General features: G+C 58.1%; 6 protein-coding genes and 1 pseudogene across 7 annotated transcripts; all 7 read left to right on the top strand.

Moving 5' to 3' along the window:
- Positions 1-1,174: 1,174 nt before the first annotated feature.
- On the top strand, positions 1,175-3,121 carry LINJ_36_6900 (conserved hypothetical protein; the record flags this gene model as incomplete). The annotated part of the gene is made up of 1 exon (XM_003392794.1): positions 1,175-3,121. One exon carries the CDS (start codon positions 1,175-1,177, stop codon positions 3,119-3,121), a length of 1,947 nt encoding a protein of 648 aa, XP_003392842.1.
- Positions 3,122-4,384: 1,263 nt separating this feature from the next.
- Positions 4,385-4,966, top strand: LINJ_36_6890 (conserved hypothetical protein; the record flags this gene model as incomplete). The annotated part of the gene is made up of 1 exon (XM_003392793.1): positions 4,385-4,966. The coding sequence occupies one exon, from the start codon at positions 4,385-4,387 to the stop codon at positions 4,964-4,966; it is 582 nt and encodes a 193-aa protein (XP_003392841.1).
- Positions 4,967-5,801: 835 nt separating this feature from the next.
- Positions 5,802-6,890, top strand: LINJ_36_6880 (annotated as a pseudogene). The gene has a single exon. A coding segment is annotated over exon 1 (1,089 nt).
- A 3,384-nt stretch (positions 6,891-10,274) lies between these two features.
- On the top strand, positions 10,275-11,249 carry LINJ_36_6870 (conserved hypothetical protein; the record flags this gene model as incomplete). The annotated part of the gene is made up of 1 exon (XM_003392792.1): positions 10,275-11,249. One exon carries the CDS (start codon positions 10,275-10,277, stop codon positions 11,247-11,249), a length of 975 nt encoding a protein of 324 aa, XP_003392840.1.
- A 2,278-nt stretch (positions 11,250-13,527) lies between these two features.
- LINJ_36_6860 (putative protein-l-isoaspartate o-methyltransferase) lies at positions 13,528-14,307 on the top strand (the record flags this gene model as incomplete). Its single annotated transcript, XM_001469346.2, has 1 exon — positions 13,528-14,307. One exon carries the CDS (start codon positions 13,528-13,530, stop codon positions 14,305-14,307), a length of 780 nt encoding a protein of 259 aa, XP_001469383.2.
- A 1,843-nt stretch (positions 14,308-16,150) lies between these two features.
- LINJ_36_6850 (similarity to endo-1-like protein) lies at positions 16,151-16,873 on the top strand (the record flags this gene model as incomplete). The annotated part of the gene is made up of 1 exon (XM_001469345.1): positions 16,151-16,873. The coding sequence occupies one exon, from the start codon at positions 16,151-16,153 to the stop codon at positions 16,871-16,873; it is 723 nt and encodes a 240-aa protein (XP_001469382.1).
- Positions 16,874-19,142: 2,269 nt separating this feature from the next.
- LINJ_36_6840 (conserved hypothetical protein) lies at positions 19,143-20,336 on the top strand (the record flags this gene model as incomplete). The annotated part of the gene is made up of 1 exon (XM_001469344.1): positions 19,143-20,336. The coding sequence occupies one exon, from the start codon at positions 19,143-19,145 to the stop codon at positions 20,334-20,336; it is 1,194 nt and encodes a 397-aa protein (XP_001469381.1).
- Between the last annotated feature and the right edge of the window lie 697 nt (positions 20,337-21,033).

Raw genomic sequence — 21,033 nt, 5'->3', positions numbered from 1 at the left:
CTTCTGAGACGCCCTCGTCTCTCACCTTGCGTAGGCCTCCTATGGCGCCGTCGTCGTTCTGTCACAGGCGCGCGTCTCCCTCACGCGATTGCACAAGTAGGGGAGCAGTGACAGCGAAATATCATAGATAAAAGAACAAGTTGCTCAATGCTCTTCCCCCGCTTCGCCTTGCTCAACTCCCTCCCTCACCCCTCACGTCAGGGTGATGATGACATTCTGTGTGTGGGTTTGTGTCTGTTTGCGTTTTTTTTTTGGTGCACGTGCGCGCGGCTGTATGGATATGTGGAGTGTGTGTGTGTGTGTCTTGCGCCACCTCTCCCCTCCTCTCCTGGTGCACACACTGCTCTTCTTGACTCGTGTTCTGTGATGCATTGTTGGTGTGTGTGTGTGTGTGTGTGTGTGTGTGTGTGACCTCTTTTCTTTTCGTGCCCGTTCGCTGTATGTTTTCCTTCTTTTGTATCCTCCTCCTTTTTTGTCTTTGTCTGCCGTTGTCCGTGCGAATGTGTGCAACACATGAGCCACGCACCCCAGATGTACATGCGCACCTACAGACATATGCACTCACCTGGCGGATGCACAGTGAGCAAGGGGAACACCTACCGTCTCTCTCTCTGTCCATGTAGTCGTTCTCGTTTCGCACCCCTCCCATCACAAGACGGTTGGGGTGTGCAGCTCCTCACCCCTATCCAGGGCCAGAGCTAACCGACCTCGTGTTGTCGTCGGCTTCTGTATCGGCGTGTTGACAGCGCAGCCGGACTTGACGATGCTGTCTGTCAGCTCACACTCTTTGGGCAGGGGCATCGCCAGCTGATTGGCCAGCTGCTAAGAAGGCGACATCTGCAGCCTCTGCCTGATTGCCTTTCTCCGGCTCACTCACTCTGCTCTCCCTACTTTGTGCCTCCGTTACCTTTCTTCCCGGCGCCTACGACATCTCCACTCCTACGGATACTGTATCAAGCACACACGCACAATCAGCCAAACAGAACAGGTGCGGGAAGAAACACCTCTTCCAGTTTTCCTGTCTTGCGGCCTGGCGCATCGACAAAACGGCCGCTTTCACGCACTTCCCCCCCCCACTTCTCCTCCCCTTCAGTGTCACTCGGCGCTCTCCTTCGGCTCTCAAATCATCGTTCTTCGCCCCTCCCCTTTCCTCCATTTCTGGGGCTTCACTCCCATGGCCGATGCAACACCGCAGCAGGAGGAGCGCATTGCTGCGCAGCGGGCACGCATTCAAACCAAACTGCACGCGCGCGACGGGCAAAATGAGTCCGACGCTGGACTGCCCAACGGCGCGGTCTCGCGCTCGGAAGCCGAGAAGAAAGCGTTGGATACTCGCTATGAAATGTGGGCTTTGCGCCACGCAAACGTCTCCGCCGCCACCAACATCCGTGTTGCCGCCGAGGTGGCGGAGTCTCAGCGTCGTCAGCATGCACAGGATGTGCAGCAGCAACTGGGACAGCTCCAAGAAAGCAGCGGCGCCGATGCGCAACACGGCGCGCTGAACTTACATTTCGAGGCGCTCTACCGCCTTGGCGTCCCTCACGAACTCCACGCAGCCCTCGAGGAGCAGCGCAAGGAATGCGAAGCGCTCGTTAACGTGAAGGAGAAGCTCATCTTGGAGCTGCGTGAGCAGCTGCACCAGCGGGAGGAGGAGTATGTTGGTCTGCTCCAGAGGAACAAAGAGGAGGTCAGCCGACTCGTCGACACAATGCGCGCTAGCACGGATGACTACCTGCAGCAGTACACGGCGAAGCTGCAGGACGTGGAGAAGACATACGAGGCAGAGCGCAGGGCATACTTAGATCGGTGTGCCGAGGAAGTAAAGGAGCTCGTCAAGACGCGGCGCACGAAGGAGATGGAGTACCGCAAGCAGCGCGAGCAGAAGCTGGCAGAGGCGCAGCAGAACCTCGACGATCGATACGAGTCAGGCTACGAGGATTTCAACGATGTGAAGCGCAAACACCAGTCAGACGTGCACGCGTTGCGCGAGGAGCTAGAGAAGTCAAAGGCCGACTACCTTCTCAACGGCGAGCGCCTCACGTACAACTTGCAGGTGCTGCGGGAGCGCGTGAAAGAGAACCGCATCGCACAAGCGCAGTACAAGAAGAAGATCGCGCGACTGCAGGACACGCTCGCGACGCTGCTCGCGCGCTACCAGGACGCGGAGAAGCGGTTTCAGCGCACGAACAACGATTTGACAAAGCAGCTGCACCGGTTGAATCAGCAGTACACCGACACCCAAGGCAAGTTTGCGACGTTCGAGAAAAAGGATAAAACGAAGTATCTGCAGCTGTGGAAGCTCCACCACGACAAGTGCCAAGCGCTTGCGCAGGAGTGCTTACAGGCGGATCGTGTCGTGTATGAGGAGCTCCTGCAGATGCCGTGGCAGCCGCCGGCGCTGCATTACTGGCCTCGCGAGGAGATGGGGGTGGAGGCGCAGAAGGACGAGCTGGACGAGCGCCCTGAAGAGTCGCGGGAGGTGGAGATGTCGGAGGCGGCGCAGATGCTGTTCAGCATCCTCAAGTCGCAGGCGTCATTCCTAGTCGACAGCAACGTGCGGGAGGCAATCCGGTCTGTCCAAGGCACGACGGCAGAGCAGGCAGATGTGGAGGGCATTCTGACAACGTTGGGGCTCAACCGCACAAGCGACGTGGAGGACATGTTGGAGTATTTTCTAGTGGAAAACGAGGATGAGACGGTCGCTCTCATCCACCCGCAGGAAGCACTCAAGGCGCTGCAGGCCTACCTTAGCCACCGCGCTGCGGCGGAGGAGAAGGCGATGGCGACGAGAGCTGAAACAGCGAAGAACAAAAACGCCAACGAGACGCGGACTGCCGAAAAGCGGCGTGCGGCAGAGAGGGACTACTGGCGCAACATGGCCGAGACGGTGCCGAAGGACCACCTGCAGGTCTGGGAGGCACTGGAGGACGGCCTTAGTCAGTACCTCGCGCAGCTGCAGCAGCGAAAGCAGCTCATCAGCGACACCGACACGATACGAGCCCACAACAAGGAGCTCAAAGACCTGATTCGTCAGTACATGAACAGCGCCATCAACTATGAGCTCTACGCCCCACCCCGTCTTGTCACGCAGGGCATGTCCTATTCCTCACCGGAATCCTGAGGAGGGGCATTTCGTGGAATAGGCAGTGCACATGGCGTAGGGTGTCTGTCTGTGTGGACTGCTGCGCTTGTCTGCAGCGTATGCGTTGCGCGGTGCTGCTGGTTGCTGTTCGTCTGCTCTTTTTATTCTACGATGATGTAGACTTGCTTGTACGCCTGTGCACTCGCACGGGGCTTTGCGCGCGTGTGTTTTCCTTTTGCCGTGTCGCCTTCTCGGCTTCTCTTGCGCTACTTCTCCTTCCTTCCAACTTTCCCATGTACACTCAAACACCAGCACCCCCCCCCTGCGAGGTGAACAAGAGAAGAGACAGCACAACTGAATGCACAAACTCACGCGTAGTCGACCAAGAGCAGGTGCGCCGACCGCACACACGGAAAAGAGAGGCAGGCCTCGCTGTGCAGGCGCGCAGTGCACTGCCGCGCTTTCTTCTGAGGGGTACCGAGGCAGAGCCCCCATCTCTTCCCCAACCTATCTGAACTGAAGTGTGTGCTGCCATGGAGGGGCGTGGCGGACCTGCCTGACCGACAGATGCGCTGCTCTTATGACCTCCTTTCTCTCCATTTTTGTTGTTCGCTCATGCGCTGTTCCGTGTCCCTGAGTGACCTGATCGCTACGTTTTCCTCCATCTCGTCCATTCCGTCCTCTCCGCCTGTCTTCGCGACTAAAAAGCTGATAGTTTGTCCTTCTTTATTTCCTACAGCTATATATATATATATACCCCACACACTCACGTGTACAGGTGTAGCAACTGCTTTTATAGGACAGTTGTGCCGATAGACACGTCATCGCACATCCTACTAGGTATCGCTTCTTCTTTCTTCCCTCCTTTTTGCGAATGCTCCAATCGGCTGTTTTTTCTCAGCGCACACGAGCTATAAAAACTAGTAGCAAGGGGAAACGCGCGTTTCGTTTGAGCCGTTGCTGCCCTATCTAGCGTGATCGTAGAGCAGTGCGTCAGCGTCAACAACTCTCTCCTTCCTCCCCTGTTTTCCTTTCTTTTGCGTTGTCTCTCTTTCTCTGCTTCCATTGTACTGTGTGCACGGTAAAAGATATATGCATATATTTGTATAACACACACACACCTACATATATATATATATATATACGAACAATTGTTTTTTTTTGGCGTACATAGGACCTGCCCATCTCCAGTAGACTCAGTGTGTGCCCGCGTTTCGTACTGCGCATACCTCGTCCCTCCATCCCCTAGTCGTTTTTCCTTTCGATCTCTTTAGCGCGCGCCCCGTTGACCCTCTCGGCACAATGTCAGGCGGCAGCGGAGCTCAGGGTCACTTTATGATTGGCAAGGGCAATGGCCCCACATCGTTCAACTGGCACGGGTCGGTGCCGACGGTCATGGTAGACAACTGCTTCGAGCCCAACTTCCGCCAATTCGACTTCTTCTTGGAGAACAACGAGGTGCCGAACGCCGGCTTGGTCGAGCGTGTGTTTAAGCCGGAGGATGGCGAGTCGCACTGGAACCTGCGCACCATCATGAACACGAACGCCCGCTGCACCCCGGTGCTCGTTACGAGCCTCTTTGGTGCCACCTTCGTGAACTTCCTCTACACCCGCCTCCTGAACAAAACCGGCACGTCCGTCCGCTGGTCCTTCTGGACGTGCTTTGCTGCAATGCTGGTGTGGAATAATTTCACCAAGTTTGTTGCCCGCGAGCGGTACTTCCAGCGCGACTTCCAGCGCAACCAGCTGTACTCGCACGATGAGCTCCGTCATCAGCGCGACCAGCAGCGTGTTCGTGAGGCACTGTACGAGAAAAACTTTGTGACCAACCCAGTAGCAGAGTACCGCATCAAGATGTGGCAGGTGGCGGACCGGTTTGCGTAACGCTGCTACCGTTACGAAGCGCTGCGCTGAACTCCCTGAGCGCTCATCCGCATCTCTGCGACGATGCGCGCGTGGCTAGTTATGCCCCCCCCCCCTCTTCATGTCTTACTGTATTGCTCCCTTTTGTGGAACGATGACGTTTCTTTCCAAGAGTACAGACAAAAAAATTTCGTTTTTTTTTTTTCGAAAGCAAGGCGCATGCCAAAGCCAGAACTTGTAGTGATGTGCTTCGACGCTGCCCCTCAGGCCCCCCGCTGTTCCCGCCCCTTTACTCCCTTCCTCACCTGTGCTTCTGCAGCCGCGAAACCTGGGAAGACAGAAGAGGTAGAAAAGCATGTGTAGCGATCACGTCCACGATTCGAAGCGCATCTATCATCGCTCTGTTCTCGAAAATGGCCAACGACACTGACGAGCACCGCATCTTCCCTCTGGCCTCGCCGTGCTGCGCTCAAAGTCACCTTTCGCCATTACCATGCGTAGGTCCATCATAGCTGCTCTGCCTGTCCCATTTCGCTCTCGAGGTTTTTTCTGCCCATACTGCAGTTCCCTAACTGCACACTATCTGCCTCCTTTCTTTTCTTAGTTCACTCAACCTCCACCCACCCCGATCTCTCTGTGCGTGTGGCTTTGGGTTACACGATTCGCCTCTGTGCTGTGCCAGGCGCCTTCTCTGAGGGACAGGACCATCTGTGCATCCAGCATTGAACTAGTGGTGCGCCGCTGCACCAAGTAGGTGTAAAACAGTTGGTTCCTGCGCAACACGCCCGCGTAGAACCCCCTCCCCCCGTCCCCGTCCCCCGGCCCTCACCCTTTCCTCCCTAGCTCCGCTTCTCCAATGTCCTTGTCGAACAAGCGCGAGGTGCGCGAGCACGTGAAGCTGGTGCTGCAGCCATATGAAGAAAACAGCCACATCGATGTCGAGGACATGAAGGTGCTCACGCGGGAGGCGTCGGACGCTGTTGTCACCCTCCCAGCCACACCGGCGACCGTCGCAACAGCTGCTTTGACGGCCCTGCAAAGCCTGCTGAGCAGTCGTGCGGACGTAAAGCCCGAGGTGCTAGAGGCCGTCGCCCGGGCCCTGGAGGCTAGCAGTGTGACCGCTGAGCAGGCGACTGCTAGCGCCGCCTCGTCTCACGAAAGCGGCACCGCTACCCAGGGGATGGCCAGCGGCAGCGGCACGAGCTCCACCGCCCCTAATGCAACAACACTCAGCTTTAGCGCCTTCAAGGCTCGTATGGCAAAGAAGAGGGATGAGCTGAAGGCAGAGCGCGACACGGTCGCCGAGGTGACCTCAACGGCCACCACCCATGTCGAATCTACCACCGCCGCACCACCTGCCGACTCGTCGCCGAATGTCAAGAAGGAGGAGATGCCTACCACCACTGTGGGCACCGACCCGACAGAGTCTCGCAATCTCTCCAACCAGCCCAGCGCGGCTCCCACACCGTCCCTGCGACCCTCCACGGCGCCCGCCCCATCCTCCATACCAGATTTGGCTGAAGAGGCGGCTCTCTCTCGTGAGCGCGATGATGTTTCGAGCGAGCAGCCACCGGCGAAGGTGGAAAAGAAGGAGACCTTCCTGTTCTCAGCGCTCCCGGACCCGGACGAGGAGTTCGACCTATACGCAGACCTCACACCCCTGTCACGAGGCCGTGGTCGTGGTCGCGGTCGTGGTCGATGATGAGACAGTGGACGGGGAGGTCCACCGTATTTCTACCCTCCACACAACCCCTATAATTCACTGAATCCGCACCACCATCACGGAGCACCGCCCCCATCGCATCAGTGCGGAGGGGCGCCCCCACCGTCGCACTATCACTATGGTGCACCGCCCCCACCACAGCATCACCACTACGACGCCCCGCCACCACACGCGTACCGCGGCGGTTACGGGCCCAACACGTCTTACCAACGTCCGTACTAGCAATATGCAGGCGTGCCTCTTACCGCCATCTTTACGTGATGAGCATCGCAAACGTCAGCCCCAGCATCTCCCCAGCCCCCTCCCACCCTGCAGAGACGAGGTAGGAGATTGTCTAGTGGACCCCGTGTGCCGGTGCGTGTACTGGAGAGGCGCACCGTGGTGCCGTGGCACACGGTTGTCCTCACAGCTCGCCTTCCTCACCCACGCCCCCCTGCCGCCGCCGCCGCCGTGGATAGCATATCTTTCTGCATGCCTCTTCCTCTTATGACTTTTTGGTTCCTTCATTTCGATCTTGTTCGTTATATATATATATGTATGTATATATATATATATATATTTGTTTGCTCCCGCCGTATCCTCTTCGCGCTCCTCCTCTCTCTCCCCTCCTCTCTTCCGAGAGAATCGGAGCGTGTCTTTGACCTCGTTTGCGCGCGTGATCGTGTGTGTGTGTGTGTGTGAGCCTCCGCACAGCAAGCCCGTCCGTCTCCCTTGCTGCCTCCCTCCTCCCTCTTCCCCCTCTCTCAGCTGATACGCCCAAACACACACAGCGAAATGTTTGTGTTCCTGCCCCATCACCCCCACCTCCTTGCCTCTGTTCAGCACATCTTCGAAGAACAGAAGAGAGCGCCCGCATCGCGCGCACCTCTCTCCCCTCATTCCCTCTCTCTCGAGGAGAAATGAAGGACGCGTCACAGCGTAGGTACGCGGGGCCGTCATTGGCATGGTTGTGTGTCTGTCTGTGTCCCTGCCAGTGCTGTGGTGTGGGTGTATGGCGAGTCCTCCAAGGTTGCTCTTTCCGGCATGGGTTCGACACACCGCCATCTCTTCGAGAGTCGCAGGCGTCAGAACAAACATCAAACCACATCCTGCGCGTCTTGCACCGAAAAGACCAACAAGAAAAACTCGTGATGCCTCCCACCTTCCTCTGTATCTTGAATGTTCATTTTTGTGCGTGTGCGTGTTGTGTTCCCCCTCTGATTCCTTGGCCCCCCTCCCCTCCCCCTTCAGGCGTTCGTCTCTCTCTCGCTCACTCGTTTCATCCGTGAGCCATGGCGCCGTAAGAGAAGAGTGGTCCTTGCGCATAGGTGGGAGTGTGCCCGCGTGTGTGGCCCCTGTGAGCAACCGAGCACGCGCGCATGCTCGGCCGCTTTTTTTTTGTCTCCTTTGTCGTTTGCTGTGCGGCGTGTGCTGACTTGCTTTTCTAGCACCGTGGGATTTCTGTTTCTTCGTAAAAGGTGATCGCCCCTTCACGCACTCGGCCCTCCCTCTCGCCACCAGCACCATCGCCGGCGGCGCGCTCTTGCGTCGCTTTCTTTGACCTCTCCCTCTCCCTCGAGCTTCTCGAGCACCGTTTTTTTTGAGGGGACAGCAGGGCTCAATCAAGGTACACACTCAAACACACTCACACAGGCATCCAAGCTGTTTCCTACATGACCACACAACAGCAGTGACCTAGAGGCGAGAGCCTCCTGCACAGCTAGCCATTGTCTTGCGCGTGTGCCATCATAGCGCTTCCGTCTGGGCGTACGGAGAAGCTCTCACAACCACACATGCACGCGCTCAGAAGGACTTGAGAGAGTGAGGACGTGGTCATTCTTATACCTGCACTGAAGGAGAGCAAGGCAAACAGCTGTGCAGAGCGGAAACCTGCAAAAGAAGGACATCCCGCCGAGAGTGACGGTAGGTACGCAATTTCGACGCTTTTCGGGGTGGCAATGCGAGGCGCCCCGACGCCCACCCCGTTGGGTGCAACAAGACGCGGTGAAGGGCGACTATGGCATTGGCAGTATGTCTTCTCTCTCGTGTCTGGTGCCTGCAAGTGTGCACTCTTCACGATGTCAGCTCACCTCTGTCTTTCTCTCTGCTTCTTTCACGAGTCTGACCATGGAGGAGTAGATGCGGAGAGAGCGGAGACCCGTGAAGCGGTGTACGAATGAGCGCGTGCGCGTTCGAGGGAGTGAATATACCTTAGTTGCGAAATGCGTGCGCGCATCTGTGCTGCTTCCAGTGTCCTGGGCACTAACTCTTCTCTACACTGTTAGCGTGCGCTTGTCTGTTTCTCTGTTGTGCGCGGGGGGGCCTCTGGCGTGCCTTTTTGTGGTGGCTGTTCACGAGCTTTGTTGTCGTCTTCGTGTCTTATAATGGGCGGGGGACCCGCGTGGAGAGACATGCTGCGGCGATTTGAGTGCAGCCGTACGGTGTGATGTGAACGAAGGCGAAACGACGTTTCGACAAAAAAAATGAAAAAAAAAAGGTAAGCAGGCGAGGATAGCGCGCAAAACAGTCCTGTCGTCCCTCCTTCTTTGCCCAACCCCATCTCTTGAGTGTCGCTGCATCGTACTGCATCGCACTCTTTCTGTGCTGTGTTGCTCTGGTGGCGCTGACGCGTTGTATGGCCGCGTGAGAGCGCACGGCGACTTGCTACCGCAGCAGATGGTACGCCGGCGGGATGTATAGGCGCCTGATGCGGGGCGGGGTGTTTCTTGTCCGAGCCCTGCTCGCACGCCGGCGACGCGTTTGCTTGTGTGTGTGTGTGTGTGTCTTCGCGCTCTTTGGTGCCGTTGTCGGAATGTGTGATGCCATGTCGTCGTCCTCCTCCATGCCTACATTAGTGAAACCCACATCAGGCTGAGCTAGCAGCCTTTGTGCGCTCGCTCGACGTGTGAGCTGAGAACACGCGCGCCGTCCACTCGAACGCATTCCGCAACGGTGCGCATCAGCTGCCAGGGTGCCCGTTAGATCTACTTTGCCTCTCTCTTATCGCTTGAAGGGCCCTTCTTTCTCGGCCAGAGAAAAAGTTGGGCCTGCCGCGCATGGGTCTTGCACAGCTGCCGCGTTGTGTCGCAGCAAGGCAACGCCTTCGTTGCGATCGCCTTGATCATTCATCTGCTCCCTCTATTCAGCATGCATCGCTCTCTCGCTCTTTCCTCTCTCCCTCTCTCGCTCGCCTCCTGGCCCCCTCCGCTATCCCTTCAACATGTGATGCACACATGCGCGCTTTACCGTCCTTTGTGACACGATGCCGCCTCCGCACCGCCATGGAGAGCCCTTCCGTGACACATCCCTTCCCTTGGCCCTTCCCGCACACACGCGCGACTGCTGGTCGGTGAAGCTCGGTGTGATGTGATAGAGCGGGGGCGGCGACATTGGTTTCGTGCTCCCTCCCACTTGCTCCCGCTGCCGCTTCCCGCCGTTCATCGTTTGTGTTCTGTCTTCGTCGTTCATGTGCGCCCCCGCGCGCTTTTTTCTTCTCTGACTCAGCGCGACTGATCATCTCTTGTTCTCCGTACAAAGGCAAGGTAGGCAATCCACTGGAGCGAGTGCACGCCAGTCCTCGTCACCCTCCCCCCCTTCATCTCCCGCGTCTCTCCCTCTCGGTAAGCGATGGAGTTGTCGTTTCCAGACAAGTACTATGAGGTCGCCAAGTACTTTGACTACTACATTGGCAACCTGGAGGAGAGTCCTCTGCTATCGGATGCGCAACGGCTAATGTTCTATGCGCTGCGCCAGCAAGCCGATCACGGCCAGTGCACCACTGCGGCACCATCTTTCTGGTACTCGAGGGAGCGCCACAAGCATCAGGCATGGAAGCAGCTCGGGCGCATGTCTAATTTCGAAGCGATGGTGTTCTTTGTCCAACAGTTTGAGCAGCTCCTGACGCAGTTGGAGAACTCGACTGGGCAGCCCGCGCCCACGTCAGGGGCCGCCGCTCGCGCCGGCGGTGTCGATTGGCCGTCGCGTCTGCGAGAAATGAAATCAAAGACGGCACCGAACCCTGGCAACTCGCCGCACAGCAGCGAGGCTTTGGCCAGCGGCGGCGCTCGCGCCAATAACGGCATTCTCGCTGTCCGCCAAGGGCCTTCGCCCGCCACCGCTGGCGAAGAGGCGTGCCGGGAATCGCCGTCGTCAAAGCTCAGCGCTGCGGAGATGGCCGACTGGGATGCAGATGTTGTCTCTCACTCGGGGGCCACGGTAGAGAACATACGCTACCTTGCCACTGAGCTCATGCGTGCGCGGCATGCGTTTCGGCAACTGTTGGAGAAAAGTGCGCCAAGCCACGCCGAGCAAAACGGCACCGGCGCCTCCACCAACGGCCCTCCAATTCGCGCGGGACGCACGTGCCTCACTCCCTCTGGTGCCGCCCCCGCAGCTCCCGGGCCACCGTTGAAGCCGATTTGGTGCAGTAACGATAGCGCCGCTCGTGTACCGATTGTACCGCCGCCGGTGCGCCCGTCAGCACGATCGATGACAGAGGCCGCCGTGCGTGACTCATGCGGGGCGCCGCAATCGAAAAAGATGCCCGTTGCCACCGACAGACCAGTCAGCCCAAGCGCCTTGTCAACGTGGTTCAACTGGTAGATGGACGGCAATGCCGCGTAGGGAGACTTGCTTGGCCAGCAAATCATGGGCGCAGCGTTTGCGCGAACAAGAGCCTCGTTTGCCCGCCGTTGTAGTGCATCACCGCAGCTGCACCTTTGGCCCCAGCTCTCTCTTTACCAGCATCTTTTCTTTTTTTGTTGTTGTTTCGCATTGAAGGTGATACGTGGGGTTTTGTTGTTCCGCTTCGACGCGATGCTTCAGTTCACGCACGTGTGCATCTGCGAGTGCCCTGTGTCTGACCATTCTTGCCTTCGGTGGTCCCCACCGCACAACGCCCCATCTGCCCAGCGAGAAGAACAGCGGGACCATGATGGGATGGGTAAGAGCGCGAGTCGAGGGCACATCTACGCAAGCACGTCTCTTTCACTAACCGGCTTTTGGCTCCACATTCGAATGCGTGCTGTGCCTTGGCGTGCTCTTGTCGACGCTTTCTCCTCCCTCTCGCTCTTGCCTCTCAGCCGCTCCCTCACCAGACGCGCCTCACATGTGCGCGTCGCCGTTTGGGGTCGCTTTTTTTTTCCTGCTTATCGTTCCTGTTATCGAAAGTCCAAACAAAGAGAAAACAATAACGGTGCACTCGAGAGGACAGCATGTAGGGGAGCGGCTAACCACTTCCGCACACATGGACGTAAAGCATTCTGTGCCGTGGACACCAAAAACACTGTGGCTCGCCACCATCAGTGCCTTCAACACTAAAGAAGCTTTTGCGATTCACCGTGTGCCCGTAGCCCCCGACGAGCACGTTCGCTGATAGATGCATAAGCCACCACCGCTCACCTGCTTTCTGCTGCGCCACGGCTGCATCCTCGTCGTGTAGGGCGAGCCGTCCCTGCTGCCGAGTCGGGCCATGCACCTTGCGGGCACTTCGTGCCCGTCCTCGTCCCTTCTTTCACGTACGTGCTGCGTGATCGGCGCCAGACGGGCCCGGGCCCACTGCGCGCATTGACCCACGTGGGCCGCGTGCGCAGTCCGGCTCGAGGGTGGTGGCGGTGGGCATCTGTCGTGCGTGGAGCAGCGGGGTGGTGGTCCGGGCGCATGCCGGGTGAGCTCAGGGAGGAGGTTGGCCAGCCTCAGGCCAGGCTCCCTCTGAGACCCTGCACACCCTGCCTGTATGCCATGCCTCGCCCTGAGGGGCCTGGAGCCGTGGCATTCCGCAATGTGGTGCGGCCGCTCTCCACCCCGGCGCCTGCAGGACTCGAGGGTGCTCTCGTGATGCTGCCGGCATGTGCGCCTCATCAGCCCACCTGGTCGGATGAAGGAGGTGCCGCACAGCGCGTGCACGTGCACCGTGGTGCTCCTCGGTGTGGATGTCTTCGCGCCTTTCTCGCTCATCACTCGCGCTCTCCTGACGGCCGCGTGCCTCGGTCGGATGCGGCACACCACATGCCAGCGGTGCTCGGCATGCGCGCGTGTGCATAGTGCTTGTGTGCGTTTTTCACCATGTGGCCTGATGTCGAAGTCAGAGACTCGCCAAGTAGCGTATCTGTTGAACTGGTGACGCGATTCGTAGTGACCTGGTACACTGGTGATCACGGCCGCAAGTCTCTTCGGCACAACACCAGCTTCGACCAGCCCACCGGCACCAAGGTCCCGCAGCTGTGCCCGAGAGCATGTTGTGCAGGCGCTTGAACTCCCCACAGAGCGTGGATACTGGACCCGGCTACCACGGTGAGGTGGCCGGTCATCGTCTGGGCTGAGGGGTGAACTGGGAAAAAGAGAAGCAGCACGCTTGGGCACACACAGTTTCTGTTCAATGCCTGAAATATGCACGAGGCGCCTACCGCAGCATGCGGTGCCGTGCGCGCGGCGGCAGTCCGTGGATGGCGCTCTCCCACTGCACAGTCCCTCCTATCTACCCTTTTCTCGTGCGATTCCCTCTCCCTCCTCTCTGCGTCTTTCCTGTCCTTCCCTTCCTGTGTGTGTGTCGAATAAACCGACGGTGAGGTGTGCACCCCCCCCCCCTAGCGAAAACGGGGCACCCACTCCTCTTTCCACAGCTCCCTCTCTCCAGCCTATCGTTTCCTTTGATGACAACGGCAAGTATCGGGTGAGTTTTGCCTCGCCCCTTTTCTGAAGTGCGCCAGCGCTTGCTCAGTGCCGCTGCACGCACAGACGTGTGCGTGTACGACCTCTGATTTGCCGTCACCCTTCCTGTGCTTTCCATCACTGCAGATTTTTTTTTGTATGAAAGAAGGGTTTCTATCCGCCACTGAAGTCTCCAAGATACACCCAGGCTGAGAGGCTCACACTCGACAACATGGCATGGCACTGCTCGTCAACGACGAATGCGGGGATGGTGGCTGCACTGCAGCGCGAGGGTCTCATCAAAACACCCGAGGTGATTGAGGTGATGCGCCGTGTGGACCGCGGCTGGTTCGTGCGCAACCCCAAAGATGCTTACCGTGATCAGCCTCTGCCCATCGGTTTCGGCGTGACCATCAGCGCTCCACATATGCATGCTATCATGTTGGAGCTGGTGAGCCCGTCTGTGCTGCGCCACAAGAATCTGAACCGCGGCCATAGCCAGCCGCTGCGACTGCTGGACATCGGTAGTGGCAGCGGCTACATGACGGCTGCCTTTGCTGCGCTGTGTGAGGCGGCTTGGCGAGACGGTGAGCCGCCGATGTTTGAGGTGGTCGGCATCGAGCACGTGCAGGAGCTCCAGAAGCAGTCAAAGCGCGTCCTCGAGTCGCACTTCCCTGAGTGGATCCGCGGGCGCCGCGTCACGTTGCTGCACGGAGACGGACGGAAGCCTCGCTCCATCGCGGGTGTTGGTGAGGAAAAAGGTGAATGCTTTGACGTCATCCACGTCGGCGCCACCGCGCCGAAGACTCTCGTGCCCGAGTACCTAAGCCTTCTCCGGTGCGGTGGTACGCTGGTGATTCCCGTTGGTAGCCCGGCCGAGGTGCAGGAGTTACAGGTGTTCACGAAGGGCGATGAAGGCGCTTTCACGATGCGGCGAGCGTGTCACGTGCAATTTGTGCCGCTCACATCTCTACATGCCCAGCTCGATGGCGACGTGACGACGCGCACGTAAGCGGCTCATTAGTTTTTTTTTTTGCTTTAGGTGCAGCTGAAATCGCACTGCCGCGCACCACGGAACGGCCCACCGTCAAACGAAAACAAAAAGACGACGAGGGTAAAGCTCACGGAGCTTCTCACGCACAGGTCTGCCGCGTGCACACGTAGGCCTCTGTCATTGTGCATTGACGAACTGTGTAAGTATTCATGTATACGTAGACGGCAGAGCACGTCGCTAATTTGGTCTGCACGGTGCGGCAGTCCCTTTCTCTTTCACTTCGTTGTTTTCTTGTCCCCCAAACCGGCCAAAGTAATCCGTAACCATTCGATGGGACAAGACGCTCCTCGAGTAGCTTCTCCGGCGACATCTTTCCTTTTTTCGTCTTCTCGTTTATTAGTGTGTCTGCTCTCTCTCTCTCTCTGCGTCTCTGCCCTTTAGTCTGCAGCTGCTATGTTGCAGAAGACGTCCGGCTCTTTCCTCTTGCATCCATCTTCGTTTGGCGATACACTCTTCCCACCTCCGGTGTCCATGGCTTCAGACGGACACATTTCTGGTTCGCGCGTGCCTGTTGTCTTTCTATTCTCGCTGTTTCTCGTTTTTTTTTTTGAAGTAGTGCGGCTGCTCCACGACCCATGGCAGCCAAGGTGACCCATCCACGATCTGCTTCGTTCCTTTCCTGCTTTCCTCTTTGTTTTCGATTCTTCCAAAGCATGGAACGACGAGGCACGACTTAGATCGAAACGGATGGCACTACTCGGTCCCCCCTCCCCTCTCCCCACCGCCACTCTCCTCAAGTTCTCCTTCCCCGGTCAGGAAAAGACAGCGAGATCAAGTATATTCGTTTTTGCTGTTGCTGCCGTTGAATCGTGTCGCTGGCTCTACCCTTACAGTGTTTCGCACTTCAACCGCTTCGCAGCATCATCCTCTCTCTTTGTTGCCCTCTCTGTGTGCATGATCGATTTCGCTCTCTTGTCCGTCGAAGCGCAGCCACCGCACACAGACCTCGCTGCTCTCTCCCTCTCCTATGAATGCTTCTCTCGTCTTTGTTCTCTGCTTTTTTTTCTCCTGTGTCGGCATGTGCCACTGCGACAGCGACGCCGGCTCCCCGTATACCCTCTCTGCTCACACCTCCATCCGCTGTCTGCTCCTCTGAGTTCCCTACCCGACCTTAGATGCTGGCCTCTTATCTCGTCCGCTTCAGCTCTTCCTTGTTTTGCTGCCGCGCCAGAGGAAGCGAAAACGGCGGCAGCCGACCTACATGAACTGGAAAGCGATCCCATGGCACTTCACTGATGCGCAGGCGGAATTCAAGAGACCAGCACAGAGTAACGCCTGCATCATGTTCAGCACAGTCGAAACTGCTACGCCTTCCTGGGATTCTGAAAGCCCCTTGCCTGCGCAGCGCGCCAAGTCTCTCTCTCGGTGTTCCTTTGGTCCTTTCTGTCTCTCCCCCACCGCACGCCGCTCGTATCGAGGTGAGCCCACGCGGACCTTCTAGTTCCGTCGCGCTGCCACGCTCCACTGACCTCTCGCTCCTGTGCTTGTCGCGCTCTCTCTCTGCCTGCGCGCTCGCATACGTGTTTTTCCTGCTCGCACTCCCTCGCCCCACGCCACACGACTCTCCCCTCTCCGCCTTACGTCATGCCGCACTTTACACGCGCGCACACACACACACGAAGCATGCTTCTAAGCCTCACACCTGAAGCACCCATTTCTTTTGCGAGGCTCCTTAGCTCAGCATAGCGCACTTGTCTTTGAGGCGAGCTCCTACTCCTTGTAAACCGCCTCAAGTGGACTGCAGTAGCTGAAGACATTCCCCCACTTTTTTGTTGACACAGATCTGCAAGCAGCAGAGTAAATGTCCACAGATCCCCCGAACCGCTGCTGCCCCACTGAAAAGGGCGCCGCCCAGTGTGTGTACAGCCCCGCTGGCAACGACCTCTACGTGGTGGGCCCACACAACAGCAAGGCTGGCGTGGTGCTCGTGTGCGACATCTTCGGTTTGCTGCCCAACTCGAAACGCTTTGCTGACGTGCTAGCTGCGCACGGCTTCCTTGTTGTCATGCCGGACTTCTTTGGACCGCTGGCATGGCCTGAGTCAGAGTGGCCGGCCGACTTCCAATCAACGCGCTGGCTCCAGTATGCGGAGAAAATCACGCAGTTCGACACCTTTGTGCCTCGCATGGAGGCGGCGATCGCGCTGCTGCGCCAGATGGGGTGTGCGAAGGTTGGCGCCATTGGCATGTGCTGGGGTGCTGCCCTGCCGTTCATGATGGCGGCACAGGGCAAGATCGACGCCGCCGCCACGGCGCACCCGTCCTTCTTCACTGCCGACAGAGTGAGGGCCGCGAAGACGCCTGTGCTGGTGCTGCCGTCGAAGGACGAACCTCCCATGGACGATGTCGAAGCCGCTGTCAACTCGCACCCGATGGAGCCGCACGTGCACAAGCGCTTTGACACCCTGCACCACGGGTTCTTTGGTGCCCGCTACAACCCGGACGCGTACACGGCTGAGGAAATGAAGGATGTGGAGACGGCACGTCAGCTTGTGCTGGACTTCTTCAAGAAGTCACTCCATTAGGCTGCTGGCGCGAGAACGTCGCGGTGCTCATCATCAGTGTGACTGCCGGCGGCACATGCCTGCTCTACGTCCCTCATAACTCCTCATCGCGGGCTTCTCTGTGTGGGGCTGTGCTCTGCGCAAGCGCGAACGTGGCGGAAGACGACTTCGGTTTATGCCGTCCTTGCGGGGGACTGCGGCGCGTAGAAGGTGACGTGCGGCTGCTACATGTGAGCTTCACGGCTCGCCTTGGCTCATCTTCCCTCGTGCTCACTGTCAGTGATCTTTCCCCGACCCCACTTCACTTTCTCGAGGATGGGAGGAGGAGGGGGGCGTTGTCGACATTCGCGCAGGCCCCCTCCATCCGGCCCCGTGACTCTGTCGCACTGTGCCTTCTTTCCCTTCCCCGCTGTCACCCTTCTCTCTTTCTGTATACCTCACGCAGAGCGGCGGAGCAGTGGAACCTTCGCCGCATGAGTAAAACCAAGCGCACTGCACACGTATCGTCTTTTCTTCGAGCCCTCCCTGTCCATCGTCTCAAGACGCGGCATTGACGCATGCGCCTATCAAGTACATCGCTCCTTCCCTCTCCCATCTTTTATCTCAGCAGCTTCTGACACTCCTCTTTTTTTTTTTGCTTTCTCATCTTTTCCCTTCACCGTCTTCTGTGCATCTTCTTTACTCTCTCGTTTCTGTTTGTTTGCTGCTCTGTTTTTGCTTTGCAAGCAGTTCACATCCTCTGCACCAACCGCCACCCCAACCAGCGCCACCCCTTATGGGGGACGGGGGGCCTTCGCGTTTGTGCATGTGTCTGCATACGTGTCGTGGTGCGTAGGGGCACTTGCTGCGTCAACCTGTCGACCGGCAAAGATGGCGAGCTACCTCTTTTGCGCGCGCGCACACACACCAAAACAGGCTCAGATGGAGAGAACACGATGAACTGAATACCGAAAAGACACGCAAAAGAAAAAAATGGTTGTGCATTGCGGACTCATCGGCTGCTATTGACGGTCATTCATGATTGCATGGCTCAACATGGTGCAAAGCAGTGGGAGGGTGGCGAACGCTAGCCAAGGAGAGACCTCCAAGTATGGCAGAGCATGGCGAGCGCATCCTTTTCGCTTCCTTTCTCGTTCACCCACCAGCGTCGCAAGAATACGAAATGGCCGACCTCTTGCACCGAAATCATCAACGTTCCTCCTTTCCGATGTTCTCTTGCCGACATTTTCCCCTCTGCGTCTCTCTCTCTCTCTGTCAATCATGCTCTTCGCGTGCGGCTGCAATTCGCACGCACTTGATTTAGGTAGCTTGGTTTCGGTCAGCAAGAGTCACCAAACGAAGAGGTGGTCCAAGAACCCTCACACCATCACACGCACAACGCAGCGCCGCGTATAACTTGTCGTTCACGCACGGTTATACTTCTTGGATTCCGCTGCAAGGAGCTCACGCGCGTACTCCAAAACGCAGACACGCCCAGACATCGGTGCGCTGTGCACTGATACAACTCTCTCTCTCTGGTGGCGCTTCACTGAAGGACTACAACACCGACGGAGCGTCTCTCTATCGGTGTGTCTTGCCTAGTGGCGGACCCGAAGGGTTGAGCCGTACGAGAATCAACAACCTCAGCCTTGATCGTGGAGATCGCTCCTCTCTCATCCTCTTTTCTCTCATTGTCGACAACTTTCCATCTTTAGTGCTGCTGTGTGTCTGTGCGCGTACGTGCGGCTGGAGCGTCGGTCGTTGCGCTTCTCATTTTTGGTACTTCTCCTTGTCATTGTGGTGCTGTTGATCTTCGCGCTCTCTGCGTGTGTCCGACGTCGTTGGCAGCTCTGCTCCTTCCCCTTACTCGCTCTCGCTTCCATCATCCATCTCACCCAATCATTGTCGCCGCGTTGGGCTCCTTATTCTTTGTCGCGTGTGTCCTTCCCTCGACTCTCTCCTGCTCTCTCTCTCTCTGTAGTTGTTCCGCTGTTTCTACATCCACCACCCTCCCCATCCCCTCTGCATCGACCCCCGGTGTAGTCGCTGGGTCTGGACGTCTTGCCTCTGCTCTGACATTAAGGGTAGGGTGCACCCCGCCACTTCTGATTCTCGCTCTGTGTCTCCTCATTTTTTTTTTAGAGGCCGCAGGGGTTCCCCACTCGTCACCGCCGCCTCAAGCCTTTTCTCGGCAACCGCTTGCTGCGGGCGAGTAGGCGTTTCGCTTGCCTCTGCTCCTTTGGCTTGTGCGCGTGAGTCTGGTTTTCAGCCGTCGAAGTGCCATCACACGCCGATACGCACCGGCGGAGACATGGACGACAACGAGTTCGAATTTCCGCCGGATCAGCTTGACGATGTCGTCGCGAGCCGGCTTTCCCCTTACCAAACGGCAATGTCAAGCCCGCTGCGGACGCCGTTTGCGTATCCGACCGCTAACGTGCCGCTTAGCATGCTGGCACAGATTCCACTCGAAAACCTGCCGCCGACGCAGCCCAAGAACCCGCAGAACTTCTCCATTGGACAGGTGCTGAGAGGCGCGCTCTCCACGTCACACATGCGCGCTCCGCCAGGAGGCAGCTGTATGCCTCGTCCCAGCGCTAGCGTGGCGCCACTTCCCCACTCGCAGCGTCTGCACCAGCAAAGCCCGACGCACTCGCCGTTCCTCTCAGCGGGTCACCCACCGCTGCCCTCGGCCTCGTCAGACGAAGAGGAGCGGGGCGGTGGTGCGGAAGGCGCGTATCAGCTCGGCGAGGGAGGTGGCGAGGAGGCGCACGGTGGCAGCGCGCAGGGCTTGACGGAGCTCCAAATGCGCGCGCGCCGCTGCCCCAACCGGCAGGCGCGCATCGATTGGAGCGAGGGGGAGGTGCGCAGCTTCTACCAGGCGCTCTCCCAGTACGGCACGGACTTCAGCGCCATCGCCGTACTCTTCCCCGGTCGCTCCCGCAGAGACATCAAGCGACTGTATCAGCGGGAGATGCGGCAGAAGCCCAAGGAGGTGCAAACAGCTCTCAACCAGAAACATCCGATCGACATGGCCACCTTTGAGGTGCGCTACGAAGCGAAAAAGAAGGAGGCGCAGCAGCCCGTGAATAAGAAAAAGCTGAACTCCGAGGAGTTGGCCTTCCTGGACGAAATTGCAGGCAGGCACCCGTCGGAGTGCACCATGCACATGAAAGGTGAGGAGCTCGAGGTGCCGGTGCCGGCGGCTACGCTCGGAGATTTGGAAGAGGCGACGGCCGCGCCGCCATCTCGGCCGCCCAAGCGCCGACGCGACACGCATCAGGCGGACTCCGAGGACGGAGCGGAGTCGAAACGCGCCACCAAAGAGATCCCCCCTGCCGCTGACAACGACTTTGACATGGAGCAGGAGTCGCTCTTCGACATGGTCATGCGGCACGAGCACGAGGACAACGCACCGCTGGACATGCTGTTCGCGGCACCGCTGGAACAGGGGCAGCAGCAGCATCTGGCAGCCCTGGAAGACTCGGACTTCTCTTTTGAGTGACGGTAGAACCAAAAAGTTCGGGAGCGATGGACTTTCCTGGAGAAGAGGCGGTGGAAGCACATAAAACGGAACGGACCGTTTAATTTGTATCTCTGCGGGTGTGGGTGGAGGGATGCGGAGAGACAATAGGGATGAGCCTCCTTCTCCTCCTCCCCTTCGTGGGTCTCTCCTACCACCGTCTACGACGACTGTCGTTCGTTTTCGTTCCTCTGTCATGGCTTCGTAATTTACACTAGTGTACGTGGGGGAAGAGGGAGGGGGTGTAGACCTGCAGTAACAGCACCGCCCATCGATGCTCGCTCTCCCTCGGTCACACGCGTTCTAGTTCGCACCTCTTCCTCCTCCTTCTCCACCCCCACCTCCGCGCCTTCCGTCTGTTGCCAGCACCTTCCCCCCTTTCTTTGTCCCTTTGATTTGTTTAGTCCCTCTCATCTTCATTGACGGTTTTCTTCTGCGGCCCTCTTGGTCCCTCCTTCCCACCTCCCCACCCCCACCACTACTCCCTCCGTCTCAAAGGCGTTTTCGCTGTCGGACTTATATTGCGACCGTTGGCTTTCTCTCCCTCCCTCTCGCTCTCATTTTCGGTTCAGTGGTGTCGTTCCAATGTGGCGGTGCTGTTTTGCCCGCCGTGGAGGTGTTTCGTCCTCATTTTTGAGAAAAGGAGTGGAGATGCCGTTGCTTGTCGATGAACGGAGTG

The sequence above is a fragment of the Leishmania infantum genome, chromosome 36, assembly GCF_000002875.2.
Source record: "Leishmania infantum JPCM5 genome chromosome 36".
Taxonomy (NCBI): Eukaryota; Euglenozoa; class Kinetoplastea; order Trypanosomatida; family Trypanosomatidae; genus Leishmania; species Leishmania infantum.
The sequence above is the reverse complement of the archived record's forward strand: the minus strand, read 5'-3'. Positions and strand labels throughout refer to the sequence as shown.